At 47.4% G+C, this 12,871-nt stretch overlaps 1 protein-coding gene across 2 annotated transcripts; it reads right to left on the bottom strand.

Annotated features, from left to right (window-relative positions):
• Positions 1-8,681: 8,681 nt before the first annotated feature.
• FPGT (fucose-1-phosphate guanylyltransferase) lies at positions 8,682-12,306 on the bottom strand. 2 transcript variants are annotated; one of them, XM_074599212.1, is made up of 4 exons: positions 12,157-12,305; positions 11,862-12,029; positions 11,423-11,515; positions 8,682-10,602 (listed from the first exon to the last, which is right to left on the bottom strand). In XM_074599212.1, exons 1-4 carry the CDS (start codon positions 12,233-12,235, stop codon positions 9,152-9,154), a joined length of 1,791 nt encoding a protein of 596 aa, XP_074455313.1. In that variant the 5' UTR covers positions 12,236-12,305; the 3' UTR covers positions 8,682-9,151. The 2 variants fall into 2 exon arrangements, with proteins under 2 accessions (XP_074455313.1, XP_074455314.1); XM_074599213.1 differs by lacking the exon at positions 11,862-12,029 and having other exon boundaries at positions 12,157-12,306.
• Positions 12,307-12,871: the final 565 nt, after the last annotated feature.

The following is a 12,871-nucleotide window of genomic DNA, read 5'->3' as shown; positions in this document are numbered from 1 at the left end:
TGGCGACTCCACCACTGCCCTGGGCAGCCTGGGCCAAGGCTTGACAACCTTTTCCATGAAGAAATTTCTCCTAATATCCATCCTAAACCTCCCCTGGCACAACTTGAGGCCGTTTCCCCTGTCCCGTGGCCTGTTCCTTGGGAGAAGAGCCCGACCCCCCCTGGCTGCCCCCTCCTTTCAGGGAGCTGCAGAGAGCGAGAAGGTCTCCCCTCAGCCTCCTCTTCTCCAGGCTGAACACCCCCAGCTCCCTCAGCCGCTCCTCACGAGGCTTGTGCTCCAGACCCCTCACCAGCTCCGTCGCCCTTCTCTGGACACGCTCCAGCCCCTCAATGTCTTTCCTGGAGCGAGGGGCCCAAAACTGGACACAGGCCTCGAGGTGGGGCCTTGCCAGTGCCCAGTACAGGGGGACGGTCACTGCCCCCGTCCTGCTGGCCACACTAGTGCTGGTACAGGCCAAGGAATCGGTTCTCAGGCGTCTGAGACTCGGCCTTCTCCTCTCCACCGCGCACGTGTATGCAGCCCTGCATCCACGCCTCCTGCGCCAGCTGCATGGCAGCAGAGCAGCAAGGAAGCTGTGCTGGCGCCCATCACCCAGAACGGCTGGACCTGCAACAGTGCTGTGCCTCCCCCTTGCACCAGCCAGCCTCCGGCCGCCTCCCCCCACCGCCTGGTAGCCCTCAGCACTGCCTTGAGTACGCCAGCCAAGGTGGGGGACTCGTCATGGTGGTGACTTAGCTGCTCTGTGCAGGTTAGGACTTCAGAAGGGCTTGGCTTCAGCCTGCTGTCACTTTGGGGCTTGGATGCCCTGTACAATCCAAACTGGAAGTTAGTCAGTTTAGGTAAGAATCACAGGATGGCCTGAAACAGACCCTTGATAGCTCCTGGGCCCAGGGAGCCCCCCTTTTCTGTCTGGGCTCCCACTGTCTCTGAGGGAAGCCCCGGGGTTGTTGTCTGGTGAGGGGCTGTGCCAGCCCCACGCGTCTGGGGCAGCGCCTCCGAACCGCTCCCTCAGCTGATGTGGCATGGCCTGCAGGGAGGAGAGGAGGGAAAAGGCCTACAACAGCAGCTAAAGGGTAGGCGAGGCGAGGCAAGGTGAAGCAAGGAGCATAAAGGTGAGAAGAGCGGCCAGGTGAAGCGAGCTGAGGCGAGGCACAGAGCACTGAGGCGAGGAGCCGAAAGCTGAGGAGAGACGCCGAGAGCAGAGGCGAGACAGAGCAGCGAGGTGAGGAGTGGTGAGACAAGGTGAGGTGAGGAGAGGCCTGGTGAGACGCAGTGAGGCGAGAAGACGTGTGTTGAGATGGTGTGAGACAAGGTGCAGCACAACGAGGAGAGGTGTGGTGAGGTGAGGTGAGGCACAGTGGCGGGAGGAGAGGTGTGGTGAGGTGAGGCGAGGAGAGGTGAGGGTCCCATGCTGTGGCTGTAACTGGAGGTGGAATCCAGCAGCTCTAAGGGCAGTTAACGGAGAGTCGCTTGAAGAAGTGGGACACTCCAGCAGCAGTAAGGGGAGCGGTGGTAATGATGACTCCCAGCAGGGAGTGAAATGCCAGGGAAAAAAATCTGGAATTGACAAAATAGGTTTTGGGACTCCCCATGTCCTGAAGAGCAAAACTTTTTTCCATCCAGACCAAGCAAACTGTGACAGAAACAGGATCAGGACAGACTCCAAAGCCCAAGAAACATTCTGTTCGCTTCTGCACAGCATTTTCCTACAACAGCTTTATAAAGTAAGAACATTAAATTTCCATGATAAGAAAGAGAAAATTATTTGCTTTAAAAGAAGTAAATACCTTGCTTATTATTGGTATTCTAGTACCACCTACTTTATGAAAATATATCAAAAAGAAGTCACCAGTTTCTATACCGTGTTTTCATTCGCTCTTTGCAAACATTTGTGTGGGTGAAGGTTCATTGATGTGGACACTCAGGGAAGGCCAGTGGAAACTACAGCACAGGAGGAGAATTGGTCAGTCAGCAAAGTCAGGGCAACAGCTTTGTTCATCATGAAAGCAACTTCCAGGTGAATTCCTGAAGCATTCATATCACAGGCAGTTGCAGAATAATTGAAACTAGGGGAAAATAAAAAGGCAAAAACTAATAATAATTCCAGAGCCTGTTTGCAGACCGTTTGCAAACAGAGAAGGGAATAACTGCAGTCACTATTATGTTAGGCCAGTTCTAATTAACATCTATACAAGTAGCACTAAGATGTCAAGAGCAATGTTTTTCAGTGAGTGAAGTCTTCAGATGTAATGTTTACAGACTACTGAGCTGTGCAATTTTTTTTGATTAATTTTTTAGAAGTTTTATGTTTGGAATGTGCAGCTGTCATGTCCAATCTCACCAGAGAAACGTGAAAAATTCTTTTCCCTTTTCCGGTTTTAAATGCCCTTCACAGGGAGGCTTTACAGGATTAAGTCTTCTGAAATGATCTTTATTTCAAATGAATTAGAACATATCCATATATATAATTTACTTCAAGAGGCTGGAAGTTGCTTGTATACATTTCAGTGTCATTCTGGTGACATTCAGATATATCACAGAAAATGAAAAGGGTGTTAAAAGAAAATGCATTTTTATGAAAATAAAGTACAAGGAACTCTGTAGCCCATATAAGGAAACAGGTGTTTACAATGGCTTCTCTGTGGCAGTGGATTAAAAGAATAGTATTGCTGTTTTTGTTCTCACAATACTACAGTGGCATTCGCATGGGGATTAATTTTTCACATGTGCAGAGAGGATAAAATGAAGCTGTTGCATCAGAGATTTAGGAACGGGAAGAGGTTGGAACCACCGAGCTCCAGAACAGACAAACTCCCTGTCCAAGTCAAGAACCTTTCTATGCAGATCCAAATGATTGTTGGAGCTTGCTTTCTTCCGTCAGTTCCCCAAATCCTTCTGGCACAGATATATTTCAGCTGCTCATTTTTATGTCAGCTGCCTTCCCTTGTGTTCTTTTTTAAGTGCCCAATTTCTCAGATTTCAATTTCCTGCCTAAAAGGTTACTGAAATAATCCCCCTCTCTCAAATTTCATAGTGTAATATATACAGTATGACTAAATCTCTGTTCATTATAGCATGCTCTCAAAGCATTCAGGGAAATCATTAAGATGATGTTCATTATGAGCCCTATTATTACACTACACAGCAAAACTAATTAAATAAAGAAAGCTGACATGAATAAAATCATTAAACACTCATCTTGGCTTTATTTGAGACTGTACCAGCCTGAGTTGCATTTCAGGACAGACAGAGCCAGGCAAGATCTAGAGGCCCATATGAAAACTGCATCCATCTAGGAAACTCAATAAGCCTTAATCGAAATGAAACTCCAAATTTCAGTAGCTGCCTCTTGCCCTTAGGAAGTCTTACCTGACGGGCATTTTCAGTGTTGCATCCTTTATTACTCAGACTGGAGGAAAATCATGGGCCGGGATGCCACAATGGTCTTATTTTCAGAATCTGATACCAGAAACCAGCAACCCCATGATTACTATTATCTCGCTGTTAAATTTTACTGTGTGGCCTTGCACGTGTCTCTCAGTTTCCTTGGGATAAGTTTATCCCAGCTGGTTGCATGAGAAAATTGTTGTCATCTACCTTAACAGCAGACTGTGAAAAAGAAAGATAAGCTAAAGCTTGTAAAATGCAATACGAATAAAACACATACACATATTGTGTTCATCAAACGTAGGTTATTACTGTCAGGAAGCGTCCAGTCTCCAGTCTTTTTGATTTTAATAAGATTTGATCACACTATAACATAGCCCTTGTTGTAAGGACTGGAATTTGTTACAGCTAAAAAACATGCATGCTTCATAAATAGCTGCAATATATACAGGAAAGAGTTATCTCATGCCTAAATAGAGACGACGTTTTACAGATGTGTCATCAAGGCTACGTAGAAATACTCGCTTATGTGTCATGCCCTCTCTCTCTCTCCTTGACAGAAATATCATTGCGGTAACTCACAAATGAGGTCACATCATCCACTGCAGACTAACTGCTGTTGCCACTGCTTCTGTGCTCTGCAGTCCCAGCGCTTGCTTCGCAGGCTGGCGCCCTCCTCTCCCGGTGCCCAGCACGGTGCAGCACACCAGCGACGGAGGCGCTTTGCCAGCTGGTGCCCTGCTCTCCCGGTGCCCAGCAGACCTCAGCAGGCTGCCCAACGAGGAGCAGCACAGCAGCGAGAGTTTGGCAGAGTGTGCAGGGTTACAGCACTCGCTGGCAAGATACATAACGAGAGCTCTGCAGCTCTTGTTCTGCTTCACTTCGGAGTCCCTGGCGGACTCTAGAAACCTTTGCTCCATCAACATGCTCGCCAGGGCCAAAATCCTGGCCCCTGCTTAAATCAAAAGCAGAACTCCTAGTGACTTCAATCAAATAGGGTATTCATTCCAGGTTTTCAGATTTTATTCTGAAGCTGATGCAGGAAAAATCAACAAAACTAGCTACGTTCTGTAGCCATCTTTCAGCATTTAAAACTCACAAAAAAGCCTGCAGAAAAATATGCCTCATATCTACCAAATCCTTTCAATAGAATTCATCAAAGTGCAATGGATGTGTATTTTAATTTTTAAATTCCACCAGCCCTTAACAGATGGATGCCTGGATTGCCAATACCATTATCAATCTTCACGCGCTAACATTCTCTATGGCATGGTCCATTTTCTCTGAATATTTCCATAAACTTTGTAATCTAGTACTTCACAATGATAATTTTATTGACAGTTAGAAAGACCACAAAGGATTATGGGTGCATTAGAAATTTAATGGGCAAACACGTGCTTCCTGTGGCTCAATGGACGTTAGTGGAAGCTTATATATAGAAATGTCTATTCCGAAATGTGGAGTCCAAGAATGAATTTACAGAACCTGTGAGTGAACATGCATGCACATAACCCTATATGATATTAAAAAGTGTGGGAAAATAACTAATAGAGCTCTGTAAAGTAAAATATATTTTTTAATGTTTTAAATAAAATATTACATTAAACTTGGTTGTAGTTTAAAAATGAAAAATATTACAAATCCAGATGTTGCAGTACCTGTGGAATAAATTAATTAAGCCTGCTGACATTACCTATGGCTAATATTGACCAAAATCTGCTTTATAAAATTTAAGACAAAAATATTTACTGTAAAAGGAAAGCATGGAGTGGCCTAAAGGCTTAAAGCAGTCTTACGTTTCTTACCTAGTAAATAAAATCTACGCTTATTCCATTACAACAGTTTTTTTTTTTTTAAATTATTAAGTTCTTTGCCTCAAGATCTAAATGTTTTATGTCCTAACAGGGCAGTTCGTTGACATGCTGCTAAGAACAGTTAAATGAGGCTGGACATGACATGTTGCACAGGTTTGCAAAAAAAGTTATCTTAGGCCTTTATTCAAAGGTTAAGAAAATTTCTAGCTCCTCACTGAAATGTTTAGCCACAAGCTATTCAACGCAGTCACATATTTTAGTATCTGTATCTGAAGCAGCAACTGTGCATTCGGTGTGTTTAAACCACGCACCATTTGTTTAAGCAGTAGCTTCATGGGGCCACTCTCTACAAACTGCATAGCGGAGGAGAAGATCGGGAACAGGAAAAATGTCACATTTTGAGGTATGCCGACATCCAGCTCCTTTGTGCACTGCCTAGAGCACAGCCACGCTCTCCGGGGCCGTGGCCAAAGAACACTTTCAGCAAACCTCTACAAAAGTTTTCCTCATTCCGATCCTTGACGGCAGGACTAAGGACAGTGAAAGTGTTACTGCCCTTGGTGAGGAAGACGCAGCTGGGCTCTCCAGCAGCCACCTGTCAGTTGTGGAATCTGGGGCTTCCATGAGCGTTTACTGTTAGCAGGGGCCAGGCTTCTTTGTGGACCCCAACGAGCATCCACCAGGCTCACAACCCATCTCACCAGAGTGTGAGCCCGGCTTTAGGGTCAGACCTGCAGGCTGTCGACGTTAAGGGACTACCAGTGGAGATCCAGTGGGGGGCTATGAAGATGCTGAGGGGACTGGAGCACCCCTCTGCTGAGGAAAGGCTGAGAGCCCCGGGGCTGTTCAGGCTGGAGAAGGGCAAACTGAGTCTGTTCCGCTGGAGAAGAGCAGATTGAGAGGGGACCTCGTCAATGCTTATCAATATGTAAAGGGCAGGGGGCAAGAGGATGGGGCCAGGCTCTTCTCAGTGGTGCCCGGGGACAGGACAAGGGGCAACAGGCATGAACCAGAACACAGAAAATTCCATCTCAACATGAGGAAAAACTTCTTTGCTGTGAGGGTGGCAGAGCCCTGGCACAGGCTGCCCAGAGAGGTGTGGAGTCTTCTCTGGAGACATGCAAACCCTGCCAGGACATGATCCTGTCCAGCCAGGTCTGGGTGAATCTCCTCTGGCAGGGGGTTGGAGGAGATATCTCCAGAGGTCCTTGCCAACCCCTACTAGTCTGTGATTCTGTGATCACCGCCCTGTCAAACTGACAGTCAGTCTCCAACACGGTATGTCAGAAAGACAGGATTTCTGTGTGACACTTACCGTTTCACAGAAACTTGGATCATTCTGACGCAGCGGCTAGGTTAAGGAGTGACAGTAATGGATAGCGCATCCCAGAGGATAATACTTTCTGCAGGGATGTGAGTCCTTACTTCTTATCCATCCTGGTTGCAGCTGAGCCAGCACAGCTGAGCAGGCCAGGGCAGGGCAGGCAGGACAGCAGCAGGCCAGGGAAGAAAATCTGAGGGAAATACTCCAAGAAGCACCTCTTGCCTTTCCTTGCGCAGCTGGTGGACTGCCAGAGCCTGGGGCAGCCTCTTGACCCAGGTGCCAGGCAAGGTAGTCTGAGACTACCACCAGGATTCCACTCCTGCTATTATCTTTTTTTTCTTGGAAGAACACCGCTTCCGAGACCGTAGCAGCTTCTGTTTGATCAGGTCTACTCCAACACTTTCCAAACGCCGTTTAGTCAGTATGCTTTTCCTCATTCTTTTTTCCTATTACTTATGTGTCAGAAGCAAATCCATCTTCTATTTTAACCAGATTGCTTTCAGTAATGAAATCAATACATGGTACTTAGGGACTTTAGAATAAATGCAATTGCAACAGTTAAAGTGAATAATCACGTAAAAAGAATGCAACTTAATTTTACTGTTACTAAACATCCAGAAAGCCTGTCTAGCAGTAAAGCAATCCTCAGGGAAGTCTTTTCGGAGCAAAGTCTGGTCTGCAACTGAAGATGCAAACTCTACGTCAAACATTCGTTTTTCCCAGAACTTTTTGTGTACTCTAATAGATGAATAGATTATGCAAATAGGATGACATACAAACCACAATTTCACGCTCCATGTTCTATGACTTTGTGACTTTATGCATTTGTCTTGGACCTTAATGCTCTCAAATCTACTGCTGTTTCCACTGTTAGACTAATGTTTTATAACGACTTTTAAAACCTCTGTTTGCTCAGAAATTCTCCTTATTCCTTTGAAGCAATTCACAACCTCCATGTCTAGCTCCTTTGTGTTTCTTCTTGCTCAGAAGAGATCCTCAGGAAAAAGAGTAGGTCTCTTGAAAGGTTTCTGTATCAATGAGGAAGAAAACTGGTGAAGGTTGAACTACCTTGGGTAATATTCATGAGATATTACACTACTACCTTACAGGTGGTGTAAGAAAGACGTCAAGAGGGAATTCAGTCAGCAGGGAGACAAACACTGTTATAACAAAACATTAAAGAAAAGATGAAAACCCATAGATAAATGCAACAGAAAAAGATGCATTATGTTTGCAGTCAAGTTACACTGATACAATACACAGCACATGCTTAAAAATAGCATGATATGGAAAAATTAAAAATGTCATTATAGAAGCAAATCTAAATGATTGAGGTATCTCAATATAAACTTAGTGTGAACAAGCTTTTTTTCCACCTTGTAGCACAGAAGTAATGTAATGAGCTGTTGAAAACACAGAGGAATTGGCCGGGCTTGCGTGCGCTCCCTGCACAGCACCTCTGTGGTGCCGTGGCCCAAGACCGAGTCGGGGCGAGCGGGGCACTGCCATCTCCTAGTATGACATGGCCTCTACTTTTAAAAAAGGGGGGCAGGGAAGAGGGAGCAGAGAAAAGTGAATTTAAAGTTGGACACGTAAAAAAGGCACGTTACTTTTTGATCAGGCCAGAACAGAAAGTATAGAAAGCATACTCATCTATTTGGAGCTGGATCTTTGGCACCTAAGCTAGAAACAAAAGGACGTCTTTACTAGTGACGGGCGGAGAAAGGGAAGGGAGAGCAGATACTGTGTTTCTCTGACGGTGTGCATCGTGGTACCGCTCACTCGGTCAACCTCCCTGTTGTGCTTTATCCACTGGCCCGCAGCGGGATTAAGCATCACTCCAAGGGCTCTGACAGTTCAGTTTAGAGAAATACGGAAGGGAACGAAAGGGAGGTTTTCATGTAGCACATGTCACTAACGTGGATAACAGGAAGTTGGTAGGTGTCAATCAAACTACCAGCTTCCAAATGACCAACTGTAAAAAAACCAAAAATCAGTATGTCTTGATGCCAGGTTTTGGCCCCAATATTATGTCACAGGGGAAAGAATGATCTCTCGTGCAAATCCTTTTCCTCTGATAAAAACAAAGAAATTGTAAAAAAATTACAGAATGAAATATATAGAGAAAGAAAATGATTAATGCTTAAGACAGGATGTCTTGATTTAAAAAGTACTTTTAATAAATTTACCTCTACCTATTTGAAATACTACTGTAAAAAGGCATCATGAAAAGACAGACAAATAAGTTACTGCCGCATCATTCCATGTTGTTGGAGCTACTTTGAAAGACTTTTAAAGCAGTTTTCAGTCAAATTGCTGATTAATTTGTTCTGTATCATATTTTACTGATGAAGACTACAAAATATAATAACACGCACCCCAAGAAAAGTCACCAATGAGTGTTTTCAGACATGTGAAATATTTAATTATTTCATCAAAAGAATAGTTTATCTGCATTTGCTGCATTATTAATGTTATGCTACAACAACGTTGTTAATGCAATTTCATTATTCCTACTTCAATGAAATCAGACATTTGTGTACTTTTTTCTTATGATTTTTACAAGATGGGAAGTAATCAATCACCTACAAATGAAAACAGGAAATTTCTTCAAGTACAGTTCATTCTACAAATCAGACTTCTCTTTTTGTCTTTGTAGACAGATTTCATCATAAATTTGCTTCCTAAACTTCAACATGTCTTCTACATCCTTGTAGGTGAGCATTTCTTCAACAGACAAGAGCTTAAAGCCATGCAATTTAAAAGCTGACATGCGCCGCACAGAGTTTAACATTTTTAACGACATCCTAACTGATTCACTTAAGGTAGAACAAACAGGAAAGATCCTGGCAGTCCACAGCCCCAGGCGCGTGTTCTCACCGGAGAAGAGCTGGTCCGAAACCTTCACACCCCAGAGCTCCAAGCATTCCAGCAAGCTGACTCCAAAAAACTGGAGCGAGTGTATCTCTGACAACAATTTCACACTCCGCTTCAAGTCATCTTCTACACTGAACACCATACTTATGTACTTTACTTGACCGTTAATTTTTATACTTAATGAACTTAGAAAACAATCTGAAGGTATGTCTACTTTCACATTTATGTGCGATCCACTAATAATGCTCTTCTTCCCTACTGAGACTTCAGGTCCGATTCTAGAGTATTCAATGACGGACCCAGGCCCTACGGAACACCCAGGCTCGAGTATGCTTTGAATGACACTTGCTGACTGATCCAAGCTCTCAGCTTTCTCAGAAAAGCTGCTGAAAGCCACAGGCAGTAAGTCAAGCTCAAATTTCAGTTTGCTATCAGATGTAAAATGAAACAAATACTCTTGCGTTGTTCCAATGTGATAGAACTTGGAGTTGTTTAAGACTATAACATTAAGTGCAGTTCCTTTCAGAAGGGAGTATAGCTTCTGCCGTACTTCTACTAACTGGGATTCCTCTTTTGTGACGTTACTTGTGTTTTTTGTGTAATCTTGAGTGGCTCCAGGTCCCAGGGCCTGGAGGAAGTCACCGTATGCATCTATTTCACAGGAAAGAGTGCCTATCTGCTTATAAAACATCAGTAATTGTTTTGCAATGCTATGATCCATGTAAAATATACTGTCTGTATACACACACTCCGAGTCCATTTCTGAGTCGCTGTGGTCTCCAGAGGAACTTAGCTGAGAAGAATTCCCCCTTACGCATACCGCGCCACACTGGCGCATCGTCTCGACATCAGGCTTGTGCAGGAAATGATGGCAAGACGTGTATTCAAGTCCTCCTTTTCCCGAAATGCTGGATGGATCCAGAACAAACACTCCATGAGTGGTCCCAACTGTCAAATCCGAAGGGTGAGCTAACGCGGTAAATCCAGGCTTATCAAATGTGATGGTTTCTGTAAGTCCGGTGCTGTACAGTTCTAGATCATCTGAACACGTAACGAGAATTCCTGGCTTCATGTGACTGGGGAAATCAATGTACATGGCGAGCTTCAGGTCCAACATCTGGTAAACGGGATCGCCAAAAGGCAAAGCTGTGAAAATCTTTCCCAGGGCACTTGCGTTTGGTAAACGTTGACTGTAACCACCTTGAAGAAAAAGACATTTTTAATTATACAGAGACACTGCATATAAGTAAAAACTAAACCTATACAGCTCTTTTGCATCTACACAAAGGTATAATCCCCCCAACTTGGTCATATACCAAGTACTCCTCAAAAAACGGCAGATGGAAAAAGATCATCAATCCTTCTTCTTAACACATTTCTCAAAGCAGATCTGACCTTATGTCCAAAATTTAGCATGCCTTAAATAGCTTATATTAAAATTGTGTTTAATTTCATTGCCTTTAGTTTGCTTCAGAGATGGAAAATGGACCACTTGTCTGTAACTAACGTGAAGAAAGCAAATGATGCCTGCTTTTCACTTGAAAAAACAAGTAGGACCCCCGCCTGGAATTTTAAGTCACAGATGAGTCAACTAAGCAGTGTTTTCGTTGGGTGAGTTACTTTCTCCCCTCCAAAACCGATGCCCCTTTTGGCAGAGCCCTAACCAACGGGGTAAGGTGGCAGGCATCCAGTCTGCCTGTAGTCAGGAGGGGCCCCAGGTCCCCTACAGAGGGGGCTGCTCCTCAAATGGGAATTTCAAGGCAGGAGCTTAATTCAGATACTCTGAATTACACTTCTTTCTCCACTGTTTGATCGAACGACTTAAGTGCTTAAGTGACAGTAGTATCTCCTAAGGATCAATCTCAATTCAAATGATCAGATCAGATATGTTTGGGATTACTTTTCCGAGGGAACTGTATTTTACAACTCTGACTCCTTCCCTGCCATCATATTATTTTAAAAAAAAAGGGGGGGGGGGAGGGCGTACAATTTTAGTGTGTGAAACGTAAACCAGCATTACCAGAGTGAATTAGCAGCACAATAAAAGAAGTCCATTTATCACCATACAGATCTTCCAGGCATCGAAGAACATGAAGTGTTGATCCACCATTGCCTAAAGAAAAAATACGTTAGTGTCTGCTGGGAAGTGCACCCACACTACCTGCACCGACACGCCGAGCGCACTGGGATTGGTGCTGCGGCGGGTGATGGGGAAGCGCATTAATGCTGCATCGAGCGAGCCGGTTCCCCGGTTCTGGCCGCGGGCCGTGGGTGTCGGGGCGCGGTGGCGGCTCGACGCTTGCCCCGCACACGTGCGGGCGCGCTGCCGCCTCCCGCGGCCCCTCCCGCTGCACAGGCCCGCACCGGGCCCGGCCCCCCGCAGGAGCCGGAGTCGAGGCCGGAGAGCCCAGCCCGGGCGCGGCGCCCCCCGGGTCGAGCCGGCGCGGACGGGTGCGCACCGATTTTGGGTCCCGGCGGATCCACGAAGACATGGTACCGGGCGCCCAGCGGCAGCTCCCTCCCGCGCAGCTTCTCCGCCAGCTGCCGCCGGTAGGCGCGCGCCTGCTCCGCGTCCGCGGCCGTCACCGCCACCACGTCCCAGAACTGGCCGGGCCCGGCGGCCTTCCCTGCGGGCACAGCGGGGGCCGCGTCAGGGGACGGGCGGCCCGGGGCCGGGCAGGGCGCGCTCGCCCAGCCGGGCCCCCGCGGCGCGGCTCTCCCAGACCGGGCCCCACCGCCCCCTGCCCGCCCCACCTCTGAGCGCCGCGAACCGCGCCAGCCGCCGCCCCGTAGCCTCCCGCCGCGCCGCGCTCCGCTCGCCCGCCGCCGGCATGGCCGCGCCGCCGCCGTCACCCGCCGCGCCCGACCCGGAAGCGCCGGGCGGGGAGCCGGGGCGGGGCGGGGGCCGCCTCAGGCCCTGCCGGTTCCCGGTGCTCGGGTCGGCCCCGCGGCGCCGTCGCGGAGCGCCGCCCTCGGTCGCGCCCGGGGCAGAGCTGAGCTGGGCTGGGCGGAGGGGGTGGGGAAGGGGGGGGCTGCCGCCTGGGGTGGCCGGGAGACTGGCCTCGGGCCGGCGAGTGCGAGCCCGGGGAGCGGCCCCGCGGCCGCCCGTCGAAGCACGGAGCGCGGGCGGTGCCGCTGCCGCCCCCCCCTCCCCGTGCGGTCGGGCCTCGCCGCGTCTGGCGGGCACAGGCCCGTGTGCCGTGCTGCTGCTCTCGCCCGCCCGCCGCTCTTTTTATATTTACTTTTTTTATTTAATAATTCTGGTTCACTAAGTTCTTGGGTCTAAGGATGGTGCAAGTGGGTTTTGTTCGGAAGGAAGGCACAGGGCCCTGCTGGCCCCCCTCTCTGGCTCCACGCACATGGCCTGCTGCGGCCTTGGGGTGTCGAATGCATCCGAGGGCTTTCAGGAAAAGAAGTTCCTTTCCCATTCCCTTTAGTTACGCAGCTTGTAGAGGACACGTTCCCGCCT

The sequence above is a fragment of the Larus michahellis genome, chromosome 8 (genome assembly GCF_964199755.1).
Source record: "Larus michahellis chromosome 8, bLarMic1.1, whole genome shotgun sequence".
Classification (NCBI taxonomy): domain Eukaryota; kingdom Metazoa; phylum Chordata; class Aves; order Charadriiformes; family Laridae; genus Larus; species Larus michahellis.
The sequence above is the reverse complement of the archived record's forward strand: the minus strand, read 5'-3'. Positions and strand labels throughout refer to the sequence as shown.